The following is a 24,746-nucleotide window of genomic DNA, read 5'->3' on the forward strand; positions in this document are numbered from 1 at the left end:
TTTTGAACAACTTATTCTCCAGCCAGTTTGGTCCAAGACGAGTTTTCCGATATGCAATTCCTTAGGTCCAAGGTTACCCTTTTGTTTTGTTTTTTGGCTCCTTTTAAATTTCAGAAGCAACCCGAGAGGCAGGCAGAAAGATCTGAGTGTTTTGTGTTTTTGTTTTTCCCGAACATTCCTCTGCTTCATCTACTATCTCCTCATTCCTGACACCCCCCCCTTTTTTTTTAGAAGTTATGACTCAGGTACTGGTGTGTTTTCAAACAAAACCGAGGTTGGATCTGAAAGGGAGGGAAATTTATTTCTCTGCTTTTGTTCTTTTTTTGTCTATCATACAATTTGTTACAGAAACTGCAAATTTAAAAATTACACTGACATTTGCAGTTCTTGAAAATAATAAATTATAGTTCTGAGGTTTTGTTTTTTTGTTTGTTGTTGTTGTCTGAACAGGTTTTGTTCTTCTTAAAGTATTGAGTCCTTGTTTAAAAAATGAAAAGGAAAAAAAAGATTAAAACAGAAAATAGTTTCTATAAATAATAGATGTATTTTGGTTTTAGTGCTCCTGCCCCTCAGGTTTGCGTTGGACTTGAATTTTCAAGTACTTTTTGTCCTCCATGATCGCCTTTGCGTGTGTGACTTATTTTTTATTTATTTTTTGCCTCTCCCCCACTCGTGCACACGTGGGGATAGGGGATTCTGCGCGAGTTATTGGCCTTGCTGCACTGTGATTGGCGAAGACATGAAACTTTTTTTTAAAAAAAATACTTAAATTGTTTTTTGTTTTGTTTTTTTCTTTTCTTTTTTTTTTGTATATTCAGTTTTAATTATCCTCAGACTCTTCTTCGGCTTCTCGTAGCCACGTGAAGAACGCGGTGACGGATTTGAGCGCTACGCCTTTCCCATTCTGCTCCGCCGGGTCTTTGCTGCTTTCCCATTTGTAGAAGGCATCCTCTGATATCACCTCCTCGTCGTACAGGCAGTCAAAAAACATCCGTAACAAATCTGCGGAGAGCAGGAAAGAGATGTATTTTAGGTTTAGGTTTATTCGATTTATATGCCGCCCTTTTCCCAAGGACTCAGGGCGGCGTACAACATTAAAAGAAACACATAATACAAAAGTTAAAAAGAGATTAAATAGGATATCCCAAACCCAATTAAAATTGACAATGACATTTTTTTAAAAAGAATTCAAATTAAAATTAACAGTAATCAATAATTTGTTTTGTTTTGTTCAGGCCAGCCTGGCTTGCTGGAAAAGCCAACTTTTTAGGGCGCATCAGGAGGACCGGAAGTCAGGGATTATACGAAGCTCCGGGGGCAGCTCATTCCAGAGGGAAGGCGCTCCCACAGAGAAGCCTCTCCCCCCTGGGGGTCACTAGCCGACACTGTCTGGCTGACGGCACCCTGAGGATGCCAACTCTGTGGGATCGCACTGGACGATGGGAGGCTACCGGTGGTTTGGCTGAATGGAGAGCGGGAACGAACGCTCCATCTTGTACTTCACCCACAAAATCCGGAACCTTTTCCCCTAGTCCCCTTCTATAGAGGAATGGTTGAGTCTGTCATCTGCACCTCCACAACTATCTGGTCTGGCTCTGCAACCCAACAAGACAGACACAGACTTCAAAAGATAATTAGAACTGCAGAAAAAACGATGGCTACCAACCTGCTTTCCATCGAGCACCTGTACACTGCACCAGTCACAAAGAGGGCTGTGAAAATATTTACAGACCCCTCACATCCTGGACATAAATTGTTTCAAGTCCTACCCTCAAAATGATGCTACAGAGCACTGCGCACCAAGACAACTAGACCCAAGGACTGTTTTTTCCTGAATGCCATCACTCTGCTAAACAAATAATTCCCTCACCACTGTCAAACTATTCACTAAGGCTGCATTACTATTACTATTAGTCTTCTCATCGATCCTATCGCCCATCTCCTCCCATTTGTGACTGCAGGACTGTTAACTTTGTTGCGTGTATCCTTACAATTTATATTGATATTGTTTCCTGATTGCTTATTTGTACCCTCTGACTATCATTAAGTGTTGTACCTTTATGATTTTTGATGAATGTTTCTTGTCTTTTTATGTACACTGAGGGCCTACGCACCAAAAACAATTTCCTTGTGTGTCCAATCACACTTGGCCAATAAAAGAATTCTATTCTATTCTATTCTGTTCTATTCAATTTTATTCAGGAGACGGCCCTCTTTGCCTGCTCCGCTTATCATGCTTTGAGCAGAAAGTGGCAGCTCAGGCAAACAGACTCTCCAGCCAGAAAACAAGACTTCGAGCAAGAACGGTCTCAAACGGGGAAATATTATACAAAGCTTTGCCTTCCAAGTGGGCTCAGAGGTCTTGGGGAGAGCCAAAGGCCTACCCCCTGTGACCTCTGCCTGGAACAAAAGCCCCCCTACGTCAGCCAAGAAGATTCCTGAGCTCTGCCCGCCACTCCTGGTCATGCTATTCCAGGTCTATTTTGGCCCGCCAGCAGAACTGGCAGCAGTGTCGAACAGTGAGAAGGTTGGGGAGGAACCTGGGCCAGTCCTGCAGACTGGGGAAGCCTTTGATGAGGGATCTGTGTCAGAGGCAGAGAGGGAGCCACAGATGTATGCCAGGTATCAGCTGCCTTCGGAGTCAGACATCAGTGAGGCAGAAGAACAGCTGGAGCCTGTTCCCGTTGTGCGCATGCATAGAGATGCCAGACGAAGGGAACAGCTAAAGAAAAGGTCAACTTGGGAGTAAGGCCACAGGTGGACGCTGACTGGCCCCTCCCAGAGGAAACAGAAGAGCAAAAGGGGAGTGGAGTTTGCAGGAGACAATTAGTTCACTTAATTGGTTTGTGACTCTCCGAGGCTCCTTGCCAAGTTTTGCAGATACCAGCCTGGCAGCTCTCCAAGCCAGATAAGGTCTGTGAGTGTAAATCCTCCCTCGAAAGACTTTGCTGGATGTGAATGAGAGGAATTCACAGTAACTTAATAAAAAGGTGTTTTTGTCGGAACAAGGAGTCTGCTTCGTCGCTAGGGGAAGCCTAGGTCAAAACAACATTGACGAAGCCCTGGGATACGTTACGGTACCACTTTACATCAATCCCAATCGAGCCATTATAACGTACTCATTCGAATCACAGACACGTGCTGGATACTTACTAGGAGGTTGGTCAAGTTTTACTATTGATGCCTGCAGTGCATAAAGTGCTTGTAGTTCCTTCTCGGTGTCCGAGTCTAGGTACTTGAGTAAGATGGGCACTCTCCGCTTGATAACGGTAGTATCCACTCGCAAGCTAGAGCTATCCACTGGGTGGGAGGAAAGAAGAAGTCACACACACACACACCCTCCCTTTCCCTCACCACTACAAGAAAGTGTTGGATCTTGCCAATCGGTTTTGAGCTAGAGATATTCTTGGGAAACAGGTGGCTGCGGAGCCATGCCAGCCCCCCCCCCCTCCCCGGTCCCAAAGCTGGCTGGGAATCCAAACTGCCCTGGGTGGCCAAGGAGCCCTGGCCAAGGGAGCGACCGCTTGCTCCGTCCTCTCTCCTTCTCTATAAACGGAAGCAGCCACAAGACAGAAAATCCCCAGCTGCGCCTTCTCTCTCTCTGTCACTGGCCAATCTAAGTTCGGTCCCCTCGGTGGACCAGATCCAACGTTAATATATAGAAAGACTCCCTTGGCTATTTTAATGGAACAAGAGAAAACAGTACTAAGGTTAAGGAAGAAAAATTAAAACTAAAAGGACTCTGATCGAGAATCGCAGCCAAGTCTTACCTGGGCCCCAATACTGTCTTTTGAGGGAGCAATTCAAACCCAGGAAACCCATTTGTGCCAACGATTCGAATCCCTTAAAAAAACAGGCATGTGAGTGCCCACCACACACGGCATACCTTCGAATTCTGCTGCGGCCACTACTCACCTAGAACAGCTGCTTTGCAAACGGCCGTCATTAAAGCTCTAAGGAATGTAGGTGAACTCATCTGGCTTTCGTCTAGATTAGCCTGGAAGCGAGAGCATTTGCCAGGATTAAGAAGCTGGGCTGCTTTGCTTCGGAAATAAAAAAAACCCTCTACTTTTGACCCAATCAGCTCTAGCTGTGGAAGAACTGACATTCCCGGCTGCCTTTCGGTCTCTTTATTTGGCCGGAATTAAGCCTGTCACTGCAACGAATTTAAGAGTGCCTTTTTGGGGGGCTTGGGGGGGGGGGAGGAGGATGGGATGACGACAAAGACACACTGCAGTTAGCTAGACTCTTACTTCATAGCCATTTGGATTTCTAGCCCATGGGTTGGCTCTTTCATCCCTCTGCTGCGGCTCCTGGGGGACGTGGGAGGGGGGGAGAAGCAGGGCGTGCTAGGGGAAATTCTAAGGCAAGGGGCGGGTTTTCCTGTCAGCTCCACAATTGATAGGGCTTTGGTTAGGACAGGTAGAGGAAAAAGGATGCCATGCTAGGAGGAGACTCTATGGTGGGGGAACCGGACTTCTGGTCAGGAGAGGAAAAAAGGCGGCACACTAGTAGGAGACTCTATGATGGGGGAACCGGACTTCTGGTCTGCTCCACAATCAAATGGGGGGCTTCCGGTTAGAACTTTTGAGTGTTTAAGGTTGCTGACCCCTGTTCTAGCCTTACAGCTGAGTTTTTTGCTGGGCCACCTATACGATCCCACTAGCTAGATGTTGTGCAGGCAAGTAAAGCCATCCCAGGGAGCAGGGAGGGGAGGCAATGGAGGCAGGGCAGATGGGGGCCTTATCCTGCTGTGTTCCCGCTGGGTGTGGAGGGCAAGTCTTATACCTCTACCCAGTCAAAGATCTGCTCGTCACCGGCTTCTTCCTCAACAATGAGTTTCTCCAGCTGCCTGTTCAGCTCTTCGGCAGAGAGTTCTCTCGGGGAAAGTGCTTCTGAGGAACTGGGACTGTCAGTTTCTGTGAAGTCCAACTTCTGCAACGTTAGAAAAGCGAAGGCGAGACGTTCAGGCCCAGACCGAAAGGTGGGGCCGACCTAGCCTTAACTCCCCCACACTTTCCCCCTTAGCAGGAGACCCAACGAGCCCCTCACCTGCTCCAGGAGAAAGGCGTGGACGTCGTCCTCTTCAGGTAGGAAGTCCTTCCAGCTGAGGCCAGCCTCCCTCCATAAGGCTGCCACTTTCTTATGGCTCTGCAACACAAGGCCATGGATTGGGTCATGACTGCTGCTCATCCAGCATCGCCAGCGGCTACTTCGGGAGGTGTGCTCCAGCCAGCACCAACCTCCTGGGAGCCGCACGGCGCCCCCTCAAGCCTCCCCTGCTTCTGGAACGCCTGCGAGGAGGAGCAGCCGAAGCTCCATCCTGCCCCAGGCATGGATGGATTCCTCCCCTCCTTTAGCCAAATAGACTTCGGACTTTGGGGGGGGGAATGTGTACAGAGACCCACTAACGTCCTCCTCCTTACCATTTGTTTGCATAGAAGGTGCAATATTTTGGAAAGCAGAACACCGGCTCTTCTCACAGGAAGTAAAGGTTTACTAAATTCTCTGAAACGGAAAAGAACGCAGAGGGTCAGTTTTATCCTCTTGGGAAGAGCTGCCCCGAGACTAAGCCCTAGTGTAGCAGGAAGGCAGCTTCGCCGATGAACTCTTCTGTATCCCGCCCTTTGACAGGCTTGGCATGCAGGAAAAGCCAACTGGCAAGCCAGAGCCGGCCTGGCAGAAATACACCTCCCCCTGGGCCACAGCTCTGCTGCCCAGCTCACTGAGTTCCTGCTTCGGGGATGGGGAAAGGAGACGCAGCCGGGCTTACATCACAAGTTCTCTCATAGAGATGCCTCCTTCTTTTAACATTGGCGTCACCAATTCAGCCAGGTATAACCAGATGTGGGGGATATCGATAGCCATGTCGTCGGCGGTCTCCAAGGTGTCCGAAAACCTGACCCACAAATGCAAAGCCCCTTAAAACGCCTGTTGGCAGGAGGTGGGATGGGTGGCTTCGGCCTGAGCCAAGACCACCTCCAGCTGGTAACCCACAAACAAGCACGAGCACAACAAAGAATGTTTTTTCTGCGCCAACTCAGAAAGCTCAAACTGCCCAAAGAACTGCTGATTCTGTTCTACAGAGGAATTATCGAGTCTATCAACTGAACCTCTACAACTGTCTGGTTTGGCTTTGCAACCCAACAAGACAGACACAGACTTCGGAGGATAAATTAGAACTGCAGAAAAAACAATTACTGCCAACCTGCCTTCCATTGAGGATCTGGCCACTGCACGAGTCAAAAAGAGGGCCGTGAAAATATCTACAGACCCCTCACATCCTAGACATAAATTGTTTAAACTTCTACCCTCAAAACTACGCTATAGATCACTGCACACCAAAACAACAAGACACAAGGACAGTTTTTCTCCCAAATGCCATCACTCTGCTAAACAACTAATCCCCACAACGCTGTCAAATTATCTACTAAGACTATATTACTATTATTCTTAGCTTCCTTTCTAGTACCTATCTCTTCCCACTTACAATTACAACCATGTTGCTTGTATCTTTAAATTTTATTTATATTGTTTTATTTGTTTCTTAGTATAATTTGATTGCTTATTATGACTATCACTAAGTGTTGTCTTATGATTCTTGATGAATGCAGTCTATTTTCTTTTTCTTTTATGTACACTGAGAGTATATACACCAAAGATAAATTCCTTGTGTGTCCAAACATACTTGGCCAATAAAGAATTCTATTCCATTCCATTCCATTCCATTCCATTCCATTCTATTCTTCATTCCATTGCATTCCATCTATTCTCGTCGCTTCTCGTCTCTCTGGCGCACTATACCCACCCCTTGAAGAAGTCCTGCTTGCTGAGCTTCTCCGACTGTACCAGCTGATAGAGCAGCTGGCCCATGTGGTCTCTGGTGATCTGACTCCTCTCCAGGGTGGATTCTACACCGACTTGCACGAACACCGGCAGGATGCCAGGCACATTCAGCTCCTCCACGCACTGCACGGCTTCCTGCGGAGATACCGGGAAGGAGTGGGTTGAGGGAGAGGGGTGGGGCTTCCCTACAGCCTGGATGCCAGCCCCTCGAAGAAGCCACACAGAAGAGGCGTGGCGTCCTTTGCAGGAGGAGCTCAAGCCCCCCTTGCCTGTCATCCTCATGTGAGGCCTTGAGACCTTCCTAGCCAGGGGTGGGTGGATGAGCCACGCCGGAAGATTGTGAGCTGGCCTCGGCTCAGGCTGGGTGTGCTTCTTGTTTCTTGGACTGGTTTGAAGGCTTCTCTGCCTGCCTGTGAGTTGGCCAGCCATAAAGACCCATTAAAGAAAGCCAAATGCCCCACAGCCTTTTACCTTGTAATCATTAATATGCAGGAATTCATCGATGATTGATTTGCACTTCCTTTCAATTTCTTCGTCTGACAAGCCCGGCTTTTCTTGCGGGTGAGGAGCAGGGGCTTCAGACTTGACTGAGGATGGAGGGGGGAAGAGGAGAGAACAGACTTGGTGAATGAGGAAGCTTTCTGTACTGTGAGGAGCATGGAAGCATCTCATTGTTTTAATGAAAAAGCAACTGTCTTTTCCAACGCGGTTGCTTGCTTTTCTCCTTAAAATGAAGGAAGGTGGCTTAATTCGGAAAGAATCCCAGCAAACATCAGGCCCTCGTCAGGCAAGCTCTCCTCTCTGACTCCCACCCAGGACAGGCAGCCCCGGGCCACTGCAAGCAGAATGAAGGGAAGCCTCCCTCACCTGCCTCCCTGGTTTTGCTCTTCTCCACCTCCGTGCTGTTCCGATCGCTTTCCAGGCCGCCCGTCAGCTGCTTCACGGTCTCCAGCATCTCCCTCCGCTGCTCCTCCTGCGCCTGGTTGTCCAAGAGCTGCTCTTTGCTGCCGCTACTCAGCCTCAGGAAGGCGTTGGGACGGGAAGCAGCCGAGGGCGGCAGCTTGTTGTCGTTCTTCTCTCGGCCGGTGCTTCCCCGACTGGAGGGAAGCAAAAGCAAAAGGGTGAGCAGACGCAGCCGGAGGACTTGAGAGCAGGCCTAGCGCTTTACTCCCAAGCAAGGGTGAAATGCTACTGGTTCAGACCAGTTCCCCTGAGCCAGTTGTAAAAAAATGCTACCAATTCAGGCAAACCGGTAGCTCCGACGATCAGCTGTGTGACAATCAGCTGTGCTGTGCGATTTATACTCGCTAGAAATCACTCGCACAGCTGATTGTCAGAACTATCGGTTCGCCTGAACCGGTAGCATTTTAAACTACCAGTTCAGGCAAACCGGTAGTTCCGACGATCAACTGTGCGACAAGCAGCTGTGCCGCACAAATTATACTAGCTAGAAATCACTTGACAGTTGATTGTCGCATAGCTGATTGTCAGAACTACTGGTTCGCCTGAACCAGTAGCATTTTTTAACTACCGGTTCGGGCGAACCGGTAGCTCCGACGATCAGCTGTGCGACAATCAGCTGTGCGTGGTGATTTATATTTGCTAGAAAACAGGAAATCCTACTTTCTAGTGAATCTAAATTGCGCAGCACAGCTGTTCCCCCTCCAACAGGCGATGTCACTCTTGCCATGTCCATAGGGGGGTTTCGGGGGCCTTACCTGGTCAAGGCTCTGCGAGGATCCAGCTCCAGGGTAGTGCCGGAGACAGTCGACGCAGGCGCTTGCAGCGCGGAGAAGCGGTTCAGGCTAGTGGCACTTGGTCGTAAACAATCTGCAGAGGATGTGGAGAGAAGAGGGCCTGTCCTCAGAACAAAGCCCAACCCCTTGCCAGGCCCTAAGGAGGTTTTCCTTCAAGCGGCAGCTTCTTAGTGTCTGCTCCAGTGGTGGGTTCTGGATCCCGTAGCAACCGGTACGTGTGCTGCGTACGCATGCGCACGCCATCACCCAGCAACATCCAGCTGCTCGGCAGTGGTCGTGCAGGCGCCGCACACTGTGCACAATTGGTTGGATGCGTTATAAACAGCTATAGAACGCGGACGGGCGGATGGGCCAAATAAGCCACCGTACGGTATGGTGTCCGCTGCTCATGGCTACTACCAGTACGGCCATACTAGGCCGTACCACCCAGAACCCATCACTGGTCCGCTCCCTGTTGCCCAGGGGACACAGCCAGCTATGGCACATGCCATGTGTGCTTCCCTTACCGATCTCGCTGGCCTTGGCTCCACCGCTGCTGCCCTTTCCCCAGCTGCCCAACTGGGCTTTAGGCACAAGCTGGATCTTCTCATCTATACTGGGCTACAAAGGGACAGAGTGACAGATTAGGAAGTGCTCCAAGAATGATCAGATCCCTTAGTCCCCCCGCCCCCAGACAGCCCAGCCCAGCCTTGCGGTGCCAATCTTTCGCCTTTTCTCAGCTCAGAAGAGGGGGTGTTTGAGAGAGGAAGTCAAGGGCTCTCAACTGGACCTTGCAAGCCTTCCTTGGATTAGAAGGCTGGTTTAAGATGGGACTCCGTCGAATTCAAACTCAGCTCTTTCCCCCACATACCAAAGGTGTTCTTGGGACAATGCACAAATGCTTTGTCGGTGCCCCTCCTCCCCAGTTTAGCTTTCTGACAACACCTAGATTCTGCTACAAGTCCCAGAAAGTGTTCTGACCCAGGCTTCCCAAGAACATGAAGCAAACTACTTGTCCTGACAAAAACCCCATTTATTAATTGGCTGTGAATTCTAATCATTCACATCCAGAAAAATCTTTCAAGGGAGGATTTATAGTCACAGACCTTATCTGCCTTGGAGAGGTGCCAGGCCGATATCTGCAAAACTTGGCTAGGAGTCTCGGAGAGTCATGAACCAATTAAGCGAACTAATGGTCTCCTGCAAACTCCACTCCCCTTTCGCTCCTCTTTTATTTCCTCTGGGAGGGGCCATTCACCGTCCACCTGTGGCCTTCCTCCCAAGTTGACCCCTGTTCTTTAGCTGTTCCCGTCTGGCAACTCTGCGCATGCACACACTGGGAACAGGCTCCAGCTGTTCTTCTGCCCCACTGATGTCTGACTCTGAAGGCAGCTGATAACTGTCAGACGGCTCTGGCCCCCTCTCTGCCTCAGACACAGCCCTCATCAGAGCCTTCCCCAGACTCCAGGACTGGCCCATGTTCCTCTCCAACCTCTTCACTGTCCGAATTTGAGTATTTTTTTTTTTGAGTATTTTATTAGGATTTATAGGCCGCCCTTTTCCCTGAGGGGACTCAGGGCGGCTTACAATCATTAGGGAGGGGGTGCAATTCAAAACAAACAATATGTGAACAAAATAAATAAAGTAATAAAAACACAACTTGCATTCAACATTCAACACTCGGGTGGGGCAAATTAGAGACTTATCCCCAGGCCTGTTGGGATAGCCAGGTCTTAAGGGCTGCGCGGAAGGCCTGGACGGTGGTGAGGGTGCGTATCTCGACGGGGAGATCGTTCCACAGGGTCGGAGCTGCAACAGAAAAGGCTCTCCTCCGTGTAGTCGCCAGTCGACATTGACTGGCGGATGGGATTCGGAGGAGGCCCAGTCTGTGCGATCTTATCGGTCGGAGGGAGGTAATCGGCAGAAGGCGGTCTACTGCCAGCTCTGCTGGCTGCTAGCGGGCCACAACAGAAAGGATTTCGGCCCATATACCTACCTTGGTGATTTTAAGGAACTTGGTGGGGTCCAGCACACGGCTATTTTTTGCCCCCTGCACAGTGTTCCAGCCTCCCTCTTCCACTCTCTGGACACCTGCACGAGTCGAAAAGAATATTGGGTAAAAATTCACCCTGTCTGTTGGGGGGTCAGGCAGCTTTAGCTCAGTTCTAGGTGCAGCCCTCCACCAATCCACCATACCCAGACGCTGAAAGGCTGCTCTCCTGAGGCTTCTGGGAAACTCTGCAGCAGATCCATGGGCTGCTAGTGCTGGCTCAGCTGGGAGTGCGCCCTTTCAGATGGGCCCTGGGAGGCTTCCGAGGCATGCAAGGGAAGGGGGCTCCACTCCCCTAAGCTGAACCTCCTTACCCGACCGCCTCTTGTCTTTGGTCATCAGCTGTTGGACTTTCCGCTGTTCTTCCTGCTCCTCTATTTTAGCTTCCTTGTGAATCTGCTCGATGGTCTTTGGGCCTTGATCTGCCCTTCGGGATATCCAGTTGCACTAGGGAAGAGAAGAGGCAAGAAGCGACGGCAACTGAGAGGCGGCTCTTCTCCTCTCTCTCTGGCAAAGGCACGGGAAGGGGGAGCACGCCCCGGAAAGCTCATCCCTGGGGACAGCCAGACCCAAGAGAACCAGAGGGCAGAAAACTCCTCTGGCCTCCGGCTTGGAGCCACACCCTACCACCCAGCTCCCCGAAGGAGGAAGAGGAGGAGGAAGGGCCAAGGGGAAGAATCCAGAGCCATCTGCGACCTCTTACCTCAGCAGACACATACCTGCCGAAGGTCAATGACATCCTGCAGCATGAAGCGAATGCGGGAGGAGGTTTTTCTTTCCTTCACAATTTTCTCCATTTGATTGAAATACTGGTCCATTCGAGGCTGGAGAGAACAGAAAGGATCACATACGATGCCAGTCTCCTCTTTTTTCCCCTACGTTCTGTTGTGTCCTAGGCTTCCCAAGAGCATGAAGCAAACTCCTTGTCCCGGCAAAAAACCCTTTTATTAATTTGCTGTGAATTTTGCTCATTCTCATCCAACAAAGTCTTTCAAGGGAGGATTTACAGTCACAGACCTTATCTGGCTTGGAGAGCTGCCAGGCCGATAGCTGCAGAACTTGGCAAGGAGTCACAAACCAATTAAGCGAACTAATTGCCTCTTGCAAACTCCACTCCCCTTTCGCTCCTCTTTTATTTCATCCTCCACCTGTGGCCTTACTCCCAAGTCGACCCGTTCTTTAGCTGTTCCCTTCGTCTGGCAACTCTGTGCATGTGCACATCAGAAACAGGCTCCAGCTGTTCGTCTGCCTGACTCTGACTCTGAAGGCAGCTGATAACTGGCATACAGCTCTGGCCCTCTCTCTGCCTCTGACACAGAGCCCTCATCAGAGCCTTCCCCAGACTCCAGGACTGGCCCATGTTCCCCCCCAGCCTCCGCACTGTCTGAATCTGCTGCCACTGGCAGGCTACAACACATTCTAGGATTGAGACCTCTGGCAATACTGAGGCCCTCCAGCTTCCCCGGCCGCCCCTACCTTGGCCTTCTCAAAGTCCAGGTCTTTGCCGATGGTGGTCAGCAGGCGACACAGGCACTCCAGGGATTCCTCGTCGTGGTTCTTCAGCAGCTTCACCACACAATCATGCATGATGGCTTCTGTCAACATCTTCAGCTTGAAAAGCTCCCCGATGAACTTGATGTTGCCGATGGACCGCCTTCGGGCCTTGTCCTTGGCCTCCTCCAGTTCGTCGTGAAGCCGAGTCCTCTCCTCTGGCTGGGAGGGGGGAAGGGGGGGAAAGGAGCAAAGAAAGAGGCCTGAGCAAAGGGGACACCGGCTAGTTAACAGCCTTTTGTTTCCAGCTGCCCTTTCCTAGACTGGCTGCCAGGAAGGCTTCTCTCTTTTCCAGGCAAGAGCCACCGAAGCCAGAACCACCCCTCCGCAGGCGGAAGGAACAGGAGGCCTCGGCGACACTCACAGTGGTGGCGGCCTCCAGCTCCTTCTGCTTCTTCTCGAAGACGTCATCGTCAGCCTTGTCTTTTTCAAACTCTTTCTGACAACGATTCAGCAACAACTTGCGGAAGTTGACTGTGCTGTCAGGCTTGTTGGCCATGGGCACTTTCAGCTGCAGAAGGGAAGAGAGCAGACAATAGGTATGAACAACGGAAGCCCTCCTGCAGTCGCCGTTGGCACTTGCTATCTCTGCTCGACAGCGCCCAGGCAAGGACCTGCCTCAATGACTTTCCCAAGAAAGTAGAACTCTGGAAACGGTTTCCATTTCAAAAGGAGCTTTTACTGAGAGAGTGATTGCAGAGAAGTCAGGCGCCAGAGTCTGAAATTCAGGCACAAAGCTTCATTAGGCTTTCAACTCCCCCTCCACCCTGATACCCCGTGTTCTGTTCTGACTTAGGCTTCCAAACCGAGTCCTCGTCCCCATAAACCCCTTTCATTTAATTTACACTGAATTCCTCTCCAGCAACCTCCTGGCCCACAGTCTTTCAAGATCATTCACAATTACCAACCTTTCATCGGGCTTGGAGAATGGCCAGGCCGATATCTTTCAGACGCCCACAGTACTTGGCAAAAATGTAGGAATGAACTAATTGTCTCCTGCAAACTCCACTCCCCTTTTATTCTGTATGGGAGGGACCATTCACTGTTCATCTGTCGCCTTATTCCCAAGTCAACCCTTGTTCCTTAGTTGTTCCCTTCGTCTGGCCGCTCTGCGTATGCGCACACTGGGAACAGGCTCCAGCTGTTCTTCTGCCTCACTGATGTCTGACTCTGAAGGCAGCTGATAACTGGCATACGGCTCTGGCCCCCTCTCTTCCTCCGACACAGAGTCCTCATCTGAGCCTTCCCCAGACTCCAGGACTGGCCCATCTTCCTCCCCAACCTCCTCACTGTCCGAATCTGCTGCCAGCTCTGCTGTCAGGCCACAACATGTCCGCCCGTAGTCAATAATATGCTACAAAGATGTTTTAGAAATTGCTGAGGCAGGATGGTGGGAACGATTTCATCCTTGGGGCACTGCAACCTTGGATATACTCCACTGGGAACCGTTCAGGGGTAGTAGCTGCAGATGGTGTGAACTTTCCCCTTCCTTTAAGCTCCCAAGCAGTTACAGCTACAGCAAAAGCATGCAAATTATGTGGCCCACCTACCGGAATGGCAGCCTTCCGATAGGGCCCCCCCGACAGCCCACTTCTGAATTCCAAAGTCGGATCTGAGCCCGCACCCAGCACCACCCGACTTCTGCTGGCCCCGCCTTACCATGACCAGGCCCCTGCACATATTGGCGTAGGCCACGGAGAAGCTGGGCTCGTCAATGGCTTTCTCGAACACCAGATCGATGACCCCTTTGAGCCTCTCTTCCGTGTCCACCGTCAGGTCAGTCACTTGCTTCATGAGCTGGTTGAACATCTGCGGGGTCAGCTTGTTCAAGATGCTGCGGACTTTGCGGAACAGCTCCTGGAGGGAAGGAGAGGAGAGGAAGAGGTGTCCGCAAGAGTTCCTGAAGGCCAGCCAAGAAAGGATTCCCCGGGGATCCCCCGTTTCACTCCCTCTATCTCTGCTGAGGGCTGGGCAGGGAAGGGAAGGAAAAGTGGTGGTGGCGGCGGTGGGGGCACAGCGACAACCGAGTGTGCAGCTCTGGGAGCCATTTCAGCACCGGGAGCCCCTCCCCTCCTCTTCCCTTACAACAAGGCAGAAGAAAGCAAGCTGTCAGGCTTGGAAGCCATCTTTGTATAGGGCCTGAAGTCTGCCACATATTCAAACACAGTGTACTGTGGGAAGTGGGGTTTGTATGAAGTCTTGGAGAGATGTAGCCAAAATAACATTCCTTCTCAGAAAGTCAAGGCAGCCTTACCCCTGCACCTGGTACGGAGGAATCTTTCTTCGTGGCAATAATTGATTGGACCATGTGATGGACTTGTGGGTGTTGGGCAGTGATGGATTCCGGATCCCGTTGCAACTGGTACGCTGCGCATGAGGCCGGGCCTCCTGGTCGGGCATGTGCGCTGCACATACATGTGCACGCCACCGCCCTGCGAGACCCAACTGCTTGGCAGTGGTTGCGTAGTTGCCACACACAGCGTGCACCTGCGCAATTGGCCTGTCGCGTTAAAAATGGCCACAGAACGCGGGCAGGCTTGTGGGCCTGCTGCTCCCGGCTACTACCGGTACTCCTGTACCAGGCCATACCACCCAGAAACCACCAATGGTGTTGGGGCAGGCTCTTGAACTTTCAACCGTGTGGGGAAAACCTGGAACCTGGGTTTTCCCAGATGTGCCAACATGGCTCTCTTAATAAATTGAAGAATTTCTAGCCTCGGAGTGTTACTTATTTGAGGATGCTGTTTGGAACTCTGACACAAGCCAGCCGTTACAAAAACACCAGTCCAAAGAGACTGTGGTTAGCCTGGCATTGGTGTCCTCGTCTCTTAATGTGCGCCCACTGCAGGGCCACTTCTCATCGTCTCTCTGCGTGCCCCACCTGGGTTTTGATGTTCTCGGGGTCCTCCACTTGGGTCTCCCTCTTCAGGCTCGGCTTCCAGGCATTCTCAGCTTTCTTCAGATGGACGTCCTCTTTGACGCAAACTGTGATGATCTTCCTGGGCTCCCTCCTCTGGCCCGGCTGAGATCTCCGCGGCCCGACATTCAGCAGCTGTGACAAAAATGAGCAGTCCAGGCTATCACATCTGGCTATTACCCAAAGGGAGGGAAACTGTTCTGACTTAGGCTTCCTGATAAAGCAAACCCTCTTTTACATAAATGGCTGTGAATTATGGTCATTCATACCCTGTAATGATTCACAGTCTGTGAAGAGTCCAACAGATGTCTGCTCAAGTTGCCACAGGCTTTCAGGGGAATGTTGATAAGCATCTACCTTTATCTCCCTTGAAATGCTGCCGGAGACCTAATTGCCAATTACTTTTGCAAGGCTGAACGGAGCACAGTCAAACGGACCTTCTCAGAGTTTGAACCGACCAGAATGAACAAATTGCTTCCTGCAAAGGCTCATGTCCGTTTGCTTCTCCTTTATGTCTTATGGGAGGGACTAATCATCTCCAAGCCTCACTCCCAAGTCGCCCCTTTTGTCTTAATTCTTCTTGCCTTCTGGCAGTTCTGCACATGCGCACACTGGGACATGTTTCTTCTCCCTCGATGTCAGACTCCAGAGGCTCTGGAGGCAGCACATCGCTACTAGATGGCCTTGGCCCCCTCTCTGCTTCTGATGCAGAACCCGCATCAGAGCCTTTCTCAGATTCCAGGACTGGCCCATGTTCCTCCCCAACCTCTTCACTGTCTGACACTGCTACCAGCTCCGCAGGCCGCTGCCAGACCACAACAGAAACAACTTGCACTCCAGTCACAAAGAAATCTTTACAATCCACATGTCAGCCCTGAAGCTGGCCTGGTCGAAGCCATTTTGAAGCTTCAGTGCTGACGCAACTGGAGCTGAAGGATAAGGAGGGGGTGAACAGAGATAGCTGGGGTTTCATAGCCAAAACAAAATACTTTCTCCTGGGAACCAAGGACATTCCCACAGGTGGCCAGGGGGAGGAAAAGCTTTTGCTTTTAATTAGATGAAAACCACAGGAACATTCAGAGTTGTTTTCACCAGCCTGTGCCAATATGATACATCCAATAAAACTATTTTTTGAGGCATCTACCTACCTCGGAGTTCTGTTTGTTATGGGTGTATTACTTGGAATCCCGACACCACGGCTGACTGGCCACATTGTCCCCTGACTGCTTTTTGCGGGATACTCCCCCCCACACCTGTTTCTTTCTGAAATGACCCAAACCCATTGGAGGATTCCCGAGAGAATTTTTTGCAATTTTATCAACCTTGTTCTGGAAAAAGGTTCGCTGTTTGCTTTTATTATGCTGTATGCTTTGGGGGGTGGGGGATGTCACATGCATTTTAAAATACCGTATTTTTCGGAGTATAAGATGCACCAGAATATAAAAAGCACCATGATTTTGAAGGGGTAATTTAAAAAAAAAAAAAAGGTTTTGCACTCTGCAGGCCTCCCAAACCCTCTGCATGCCCTGTTTTTTTCAAAAAAATAAAAAAAAAAGGCATGCAGAGCTTTGGGAGACTTGTAGAGTGCTCCTGGGGGCTTGGGGGGGGGCAAAAAAGGGCCATTTTTCACAAAAACGGGCCTTTTTTTGCAAAAATAAAAAAGGCATGCAGAGCTTTGGGAAGCTTGTAGAGTGCTCCTGGGGGCTGGTGGGCAAAAATGAGCAAAAAATGACCAGTTTTTCACAAAAACGGGCCGTTTTTTGCAAAAATAAAAAAGGACATGCAGAGGGTTTGGGAGGCTTGCAGTGCTTTTGGTGGCTGGGCAAAAACAAGCAAAAATGGCCCTCCCCAGCCCCCAGGAGCACTTTGCAAGCCTCCCAAACCCTCTGCATGTCCATTTTTACAAAGAGGGGAAGGTTCCACTAGGCCAAAAATGCTGCATTCAGTATATAAGATGTACCCAGATTTTCACCCTCTTTTCTGGGAGGAAAAGGTGCGTCTTATACTGTGAAAAATACGGTACATCCCAGCTAAAATGTGGCAATAGTCATCACAGGATATGTAGCCATGGGGAAAAAAGGAGCAATATGCATTTCACGGCCAGCCACAAAACCAAGCCGCCAGCAAGCCGAAGAAGGACCGGTTCAGTCGGGAAAGCAAGGGACTAAAATCTTCCCTCTGCTTTTTTTCCCCCTTTGGCTTGCTAAGCCTGCTGCTCTCCAAAACGAATACACGTGACCAGCACTGCAGCAGCCAAACGGAGCCATCACTACGACCTGCCTATGCACCAATGCAAAGGCCTCTAAACAACTGGATTGATCCGTTAGGACCACAAGGAATTTCCCTAGCATGCTGCCGAGGAAATCATTCGTTAAGGTTGACCAGATTTGGGAGACCAAAAAATGGACCGGGAGCAGTCTTATTCACAGGGGCATGTAGTCAGGGCCTCGGCGAAACACTTCATTACTACTACTGCTCGCTAATGTGTAACCTTCCCTTAAGGTAAAGGTTCCCCTCGCACATATGTGCTACTCATTCCTGACTCTAGGGGGCGGTGCTCATCTCCCTTTCAAAGCCGAAGAGCCAGCGCTGTCCGAAGACGTCTCCGTGGTCATGTGGCCGGCATGACTAAAACGCCGAAGGCACACAGAACCCTATGACCTTCCCACCAAGGTGGTCCCTATTTTTCTACTTGCATTTTTAATGTGCTTTCGAACCTTCCCTTGCTGTCATATTCTGCAGGTGTTTCTTGTGAAAGCAAGGGGGGTGGGGAGAGAGGCTTGCAAAATTGGCCCACTGGAAGGGTTGGCTCATCGCGGCTCAGCTCTCCTCCCACCATTTGCTGATTGGGAAAGGGCCTCTTTGGATGAAATCACTCCAGGGGAAGGATACTGCAAATCCCCATTCCCACCTCACTCTGGGGGCAACCAGAAGTGGTAATTTACCAGTTCTCCGAACTACCGTATTTTTCGGAGTATGACTCACCAAGATTTTGAAGAGGCAATTTAAAAAACAAAGTTTTTGCACTCTGCAGAACTCCCAAAAGCGGCCATTTTTTGTCAAAAAAAAGAGGACATGAATAGCATTTAGAAGGCTTATAGAGTGCTGCTGGGGGGTGGGATAAAATTGAGCAAAAAAATGGCCCATTTTTCACTCATTTATGTTCTCCCCAGCCCCCAGGAGCTCTCTGAAAGCCTCCTAAAGGCTATGCATGGCCATTTTGGTGAAGGGGGTAGGGTTTCGGGAGGCAAAAAATGCTGTGTTCAGTGTATAAGACGCACCCAGATTTTCAGCCTCTTTTTTGAGGGAAAAGGGTGTGTCTTATACCTTGAAAATATGGTACTCAAAATTTCCGCTACAAATTCTCCAGAACCTGTCAGAAACTGCTGAATTTCACCCCTCCGTCAGCAAACCTCAGCAAACGGTAGTAAGAGATGAGTGATGATGTCCCTTGCCTGTGGGGCAGGGGTAAAATTCGACTGGTTCTATCCGGTTCCAGCAAACCGGTCACAGCAGCGGCAGGAGGCTCTGCCCACCCACCTGGACGTCATTATCACGTCCCATTTTTTACACTCTGCGCATTCGCAGAAGGTCCTGCGCATGCGTGGAGGTTGCGCATGCTCACATTTGTGAACCGGTAGCGAAGGTAAGTTGATTTCACCCCTGCTGTGGGGTGGCCGAGAATCAGGTCGTGGGCCCAGCCTGCCCACAGCTTTCTCCTGTCCAGCAGCGAAGGCTGCTGCTGCTGCTGCTCTAAGACAGGTGGTGATGGCCCAGGCTGCCGGCTGCTGCCTAGGCACGGAGCAGGCCTTCCCTAAGCAAAGTGTCTTGCCTGTCCCCTGGATTGTCATACAAGGTCAAGGGGACAGAGCAGCAGGCAGGGGATCCCCCCGCCCCCCAGTATGGCTCTCAGGACTGCAAACAGACAGCTGGAGAAGCCACTGGGCTCAAGAGGACTCACCTTGTGCCCAGGACTGTGGAGAGCAGCCAAGGGTGTATCCATCTGAGGCCCAAAGTCCACCATGCCCTCTGCGAGGATGTACCTTCCCCTACCTCCCAGCCCTGATGCAGCGCAGGCCAGTGCCGTGTAAGCCAGGCTCCTCTGTCCGGGTAAGGAGGGAGGGGGAGAGGAAAGGCAGGCTGAAAGCTCCAAGGGTGGGGGGGAGGACGGGGAGGGGGCAGCGAGAAGCCTTACCCCTATCTGCAGGTTCCTCAGCTGCGGGTGAGACGAGACCAACAAAGGGCATGCTGGGTGCCACATCGCGTGCCAGAGGGGAGTCCGGGTGGGGGCTGCACTTTGCAGGCCTGAAGGAACGAAGGAAGGAGGGGAGCGACTCAGCCCGGGCCGCCGCACCAGGGAAGAAGTTTTTTTGGGGGGGAAAGAGGGGGGGGGAGAGATTCTGTGGCCCCTTGAATAGCCAGCTGATCTCTGCACTGCCCTCCCCGCTTGCTTTCCAGGCTGCCTTTGGCCCAAGGAGAGAAAGCAGAGGCAGCAGAAGGACCGGAGCAGAAGGACCGGAGTCTTGGGGAAGGCACTTGGGGAGGCCTGAGCTTTGGTAGGGAGGAAAGAGCGGAGCAGAGTGTTGGGGGAGACACGGATAGCGGGAGGGAAGGAAGGAAAGGAAAGGAAAGACAAAGCGCAGACCCGAACATCCAAAGCCTGTGTCTGCCAGTGCACTGGATGACCATGCACAGAGAAGGATGGCAAAAGGCAGGCAAACCGAAGCAAGAGGTGAAGCTCACTTACAGCGCTACCCCGTCCGCTGGGGACCTGTCTTCCAAAATCAGCGAAGGCTGGGGTGAAGTCTGGGCCCCGGGCCAAGATCCGAGAGTCCAACATCCGAAGAGGCAGTTTGGGCTGGTTGATCTGAAGGGCCGGAAAAAGGGGAAAGAGTTATGCAGGGCAGGGGGCCGCAGAGCCCCCATCCCTCCCTCCCTTCTCTCAGAGGGCTCCTGGGTCTTCGGTCCAGCCCTCCTGGTTTCCCCAGGGTGAGGATGGTCCACTCCTCTAGTGCCCAGCTGACTCACAGGCTCCTAACCTTATCGAGGACGACGTCGCTGATTGGCGGTAGCCCCTCCGGCTTCTGGATGCAGGCGGGCATGAACTGGAAGTCCAGCAGGAAGTCCCGATCGTACTGCTTCTTCCCTTCGGTGTCCACAGGCTTCCACTGTTCTGTAGGGGCAGAAATGTTGCTCTTCACAGCCCAGCTCACCTCTCTCTACAGAGGGAGGCTGCTGCAAGGTCTGGGCCAAAGTGGGCAGTGAGACCATCCAGACTGCCCTGGGGTCCCCCTTTCAAAGCATCTAGAAGCGTGCCAGAGGGGCTTTCTCTCCCTTACCCGGCTGACAACAGCTATCTTTTGGCAAGTCCCAATGATGATTAAAGGTGAAGGTTCCCCTCGCACATATGTGCTAGTCGTTCCTGACTCTAGGGGACGGTGCTCATCTCAGTTTCAAAGCCGAAGAGACAGCGCTGTCCAAAGACGTCTCCTTGGTCATGTGGCCGGCATGACTTAAATGCTGATGGCACACGGAACGCTGTTCCCTTCCCACCAAAGGTGGTTCCTATTTGTCTACTTGCATTTTATACGTGCTTTCGAACTGCTCGGTTGGCAGAAGCTGGGACAAGTAACAGGAGCTCCCTCCGTTAGGCGGCGCTAGGGATTCGAACTGCCAAACTGCTGACTTTTCTGATCAACAAGCTCAGATTCTTAGTCACTGAGCCACCGTGTCCCTGGGAAGAGGCTAGAGACGATGCACCTAACGCATCGCTGAGTTCCTAAAGGAGGGAGGTGGCAATGAGGCTGTTTGGGAATCCCCTGGGTCCCTCTGAAAGGGAGAACACGAACACGAACACACACACACACGGCAGCCCACCCAAAGTCTGATTTTGTTCAGAAGTGAGCCGGAACGCGGGGTGGGAGGGTGGAGGTGGAGCAGCAGCCAAAGCACCTTCCTCTCTAAAAGAGGAAGGCAGCCCTCCTCTTCCTCGCCCTCTGAAACCATGGCAAGACCGGACCCCCGAAAGTGAACCACCTGGCCTATCGGGCACAGCTCACTTCTGGTCCTGCAGGAAGCAGGCCATCAATCCTCAGACTCTCTCCCCCCCTGGAGCTGCCCTCTCTGTTCCAAGAGGTTGCAGGCGGTGGAGGGGCTGTCCTGGGGAGTTCCCCTCTCTGAGCTCGAGACCAGGCTGAGGATGGAGGCTACCTGGCTTTCTGCTGGCAGGCGGGGGCTTCGCTCGGCACTCTCCGTGCAGCTTCCTTCCCTCTCGGGAGCCTCCTCAGCCCCGTTGCGGACGAGGCTCTCCCTCCTGCTCCGCCATTTCTTCCGTCACGTTGGCTACTTTCAGGTCGGATGGAGAGGCCGTGTTGAGACTCCTGGCCTCTTGCTCAGCTTCGGGGATCCTCTCCCCTCCAGCAAATCTTCTGCCTGAGGTTGAAGCAGAGAGGGGCCAGGCCCGAGTTAACCTCTCTGGGGCCCAGCAAGCAGCACAGCAGCCTCTCTCCACAAAGGGGGGAAGCCAAAAACTCACTCCGCACTTCAGACCAACTGGGAGTTGCTGGGAGCCCCCCCCCCCCAGGTCCCACATTCCAGGTCCCACATTCCCCCCCCCCCCAACCCTGTGGCCAGGCTGATCCGAGCTCTTCCTCTCTCTTCTCTCCCCCTCCCCCAAATCCATCATCCCTTGGTACATGGCCAGCATCTCTTGGCTCTGGAGCTGCATGTGGCTCTTTCATTCCACTGCTGCAGCTCCGTTGCCGAGCAGCTGTACAGTTGATAGGGCTTTCGGTTAGGACAAGTAGAGGAAAAATGAGGCTGCGCTAGGAAGAGACTCTATGGTGGGGAAACCGGACTTCCGGCTGGCCAGAATTGAATGGGGGGCTTCCGGTTATGACCTTTGTGGCTCTTGACGACCCCTACCTTGGCGGGAGGAAGCCTACTCCAGTTGAGCAGACTGGCATCAGGAAAGGCCCATCCAGCATTGTGTCTTTGGGGGATGATCACCCACCTTTGGGTATCCTGCCCCACCAGGCGCAGAGGGGCTTGCTCCCACTCACCTCAGGCTCCTCCGCCGCTTCCAGTCCTTCGTCGGCTGCCTGGCTCTGTTCTTTTGGTTTCTTCCACGTCTTTGGTGCAGCTGCAGCGGTTGGGGCTGCAAAGATCAAAAAGGGGTCATTTCCTACACCCAAAGTGAGGGAGAGCCTTGAGCTGACTCGAGCTCCAGAGAAAGCCATGCTGGGGGCAACTGAGCCATGCTCGGCAGCCATTCTCCCAGGAGTCACCCAGGAGGGGAAGCAAAGGCCCACATGCTGACCCACCTTCTTCCAGGTCGATCTTGGCACTCAAGCCCTGGACGTCGTCCTCTTCCAACTCCTCTTCTTCCGTCCGGCCGTCCACCTCCAGTTCGTCTTTCGCATTGGGAGTGTCTTCATTCAGAGTCAGCTTGGGGACTCCTCTCTTCCAAATCCCCCTGGAGGGTGGCAGGAGCACCCAGCCGGCGGGAGAGGAGGAGAAGGCGATCGGGGAGGAGACGGGGGAAGATGGGGGGCGAGGGCCACGGGCAGGGCAAGGGGAGAATGGGGAGGCCTTGGAGGCGGGCGAGGGAGAGCCGGGAAGAGCCACGGAAGCCGCAGGCGGCACGCATTCGGCCTCTGTTTCTTCTTCACCTCGCGGGTTTCCAGAGCTGGCTGCACGGCTTCCTTTCGGTTCGCCAGGTTCCAGGATGTTCTCGCTGAGCGTTACCCTTTCGGGAAATCCGTTGAGTTCGTTACTTAGATTAGCACTAGCAGTCTGGTGCAGGTCATTGGGCACTACTATCCTAGAGGGCTCCCGACATCTCTCTGGTCGGCCGTCCTCTGCAGGGGGCAGCTGGGCAATTCCATGCAGGGCCCAGCCCTGGCAAGTGGAGGAGGAAGAGGAGGAGGAGCCTCCTGAGGCGTGGAAGCCGAGTTCGCACCCAATCCTGCGAGCCCGATGCAGTGCGACCTGCTGGGGGGCACACTGCAAGGGAGGGGGCTCCAGCGGGACCAGGAGGCTCCAATGAGGCTCTGGGCAGAGGGGGGTCTCCGCAGTCAGGCCAGCTGGTTCTTTCCTCTCTCCACTCGGCCTCTGGTCTGAGGGCAGGGAAGGAGATTTTAATACTGGATCTGTTTTAGGCTTCTCTTCTGGAAAAGGAGAAAGGCAGAATTACAAAAGCCGAGCCCTGTCAGACCGAACGGAATGTTGCCTCCCCCGCCCCTCTCCAAGGCCCACCAGCTGCAAGCTCCCATTGGTTCACCTCTTTGCCAACCCACGTGTCAGGCCTTCAGCCATCTTTCTTTTGGATCTTTGACCTGCCACACTTCTATTATTCTACTATGCATTTCTATTGTGAGAAAAAGGGAGGGGGGGTTGGTACGGAGTTAGATGATATGTAGCCATAACAAAATTCTTTCTAGAAAGCCAAGGTCATCCTTTGTCTCTGCACCTCTGCACCTGGCCGGAACGGGATGGGTGGAACTGCCAGCGTGGCAGTGGGAGATTGGACCATGTGATGGACTGGTGGGTGTGGGGACAAGATCTTGACTTTCAAACCGGGTGGGGAAAACCGGGAAGCTTTCAGATTTGGGCTTTCCCATATGTGCCAATATGGCTCTCTTAATAAATTGGAACTTTGAGGAAGCCTTTGCCTCGGACTCGGATTTACTTTCGGATGCTATTTGGAACCCTGACGTTAAGATGGGGGAACCCGCAGAAAGCCCCCCCCCCCATCCCCGATTCATTTTGACCTCAGAATGACAGGCACACCTGCAGGCCACGCCCCCGAAGGGAGAGACCAACGAACCAAAGCCAGCCATCTTTTGGCTGCCAGGTGGTAATGGCAGGAGTGGCTTTGTCGAGAGCTGTGTGACTTGGGGTGGGGGGTGGGTCCAGAAGCAAAGCTCTGCAGGAGGGAAGTTTGCTGCTCTGGAGCCAAGGCTGTTCTGAAGGAGCCCTCCAAGTGGGGCGGGATTGAGGATCGCCCCAAGGATGAGGAGGGGGGCTGTTGAAGCTCTCATTTCCCTTTAGACTTAAAGGTAAGGTTCCCCTGCACATATGTGCTAGCTGTTCCCGACTCTAGGGGGTGGTGCTCATCTCCGTTTCAAAGCCAAAGAGCCAGCGCTGTCCAAAGACGTCTCCGTGGTCATGTGGCCTGCATGACTCAACACCAAAGATGCACGGCACACTGTTCCCTTCCGACCAAAGGTGGTTCCTATTTTTCTACTTGGATTTTTTACGTGCTTTTGAACTGCTAGGTTGACAGAAGCTGGGACAAGTAACGGGAGCTCACTCCTTTACACGGTGCTAGGAATTCAAACAGCCGAACTGCCGGCCTTCTGATCGACAAGCTCAGCATCTTAGCCACTGCGTCCCTCTTAGACTGGAGTCAACCCAGCAAGCCAATCGTTCTGAACCAGGATATTGCCACCCACATTTGAAAGACAAAAGTGGAAGAGAAGCGCTAAGCAAGGGAAGGTTGATCCAACAGTGGGGAGGTGTGAGAGGAGGGGGGGGGGGTTCAGGGCGGCCAAACAATGTGATGAGGAAATGGTCCTGGTGGGTGGGGATAGCAGCACGCAGCATGTGCGTCTATGTGATTAGATTTTCTTACTGCATTTTAAAA

At 52.1% G+C, this 24,746-nt stretch overlaps 1 protein-coding gene across 2 annotated transcripts; it reads right to left on the reverse strand.

Annotated features, from left to right (window-relative positions):
* Positions 1-280: 280 nt before the first annotated feature.
* Positions 281-20,294, reverse strand: EIF4G3 (eukaryotic translation initiation factor 4 gamma 3). Of its 2 annotated transcripts, none has more exons than XM_032231754.1 (21): positions 19,848-19,935; positions 19,296-19,405; positions 15,065-15,235; positions 13,843-14,040; positions 12,548-12,694; positions 12,109-12,345; positions 11,352-11,456; positions 10,947-11,079; positions 10,579-10,673; positions 9,110-9,203; positions 8,565-8,676; positions 7,714-7,943; positions 7,318-7,433; positions 6,809-6,981; positions 5,774-5,899; positions 5,427-5,508; positions 5,053-5,151; positions 4,789-4,935; positions 3,916-3,997; positions 3,154-3,300; positions 281-1,002 (listed from the first exon to the last, which is right to left on the reverse strand). In XM_032231754.1, the coding sequence occupies exons 2-21, from the start codon at positions 19,359-19,361 to the stop codon at positions 821-823; spliced, it is 2,742 nt and encodes a 913-aa protein (XP_032087645.1). In that variant the 5' UTR covers positions 19,362-19,405; positions 19,848-19,935; the 3' UTR covers positions 281-820. The 2 variants fall into 2 exon arrangements, with proteins under 2 accessions (XP_032087645.1, XP_032087646.1); XM_032231755.1 differs by lacking the exons at positions 281-1,002; positions 19,296-19,405 and adding exons at positions 3,771-3,843; positions 20,140-20,294 and having other exon boundaries at positions 3,217-3,300; positions 19,848-19,967.
* Positions 20,295-24,746: the final 4,452 nt, after the last annotated feature.

The sequence above is a fragment of the Thamnophis elegans genome, chromosome 15, assembly GCF_009769535.1.
Source record: "Thamnophis elegans isolate rThaEle1 chromosome 15, rThaEle1.pri, whole genome shotgun sequence".
Classification (NCBI taxonomy): domain Eukaryota; kingdom Metazoa; phylum Chordata; class Lepidosauria; order Squamata; family Colubridae; genus Thamnophis; species Thamnophis elegans.

Coding starts and splice junctions, on each gene's coding strand:
- EIF4G3 (XM_032231754.1), bottom strand. CDS start 19,361: ATGTGGCACCCAGCATGCCCTTTGTTGGTCTCGTCTCACCCGCAGCTG. Junction 10,674..10,946: donor CAAAGACAAGAGGCGGTCGG/GTAAGGAGGTTC, acceptor CGACTCGTGCAG/GTGTCCAGAGAGTGGAAGAG. Junction 5,900..6,808: donor AAGCAGGACTTCTTCAAGGG/GTGGGTATAGTG, acceptor TTTGTGGGTCAG/GTTTTCGGACACCTTGGAGA.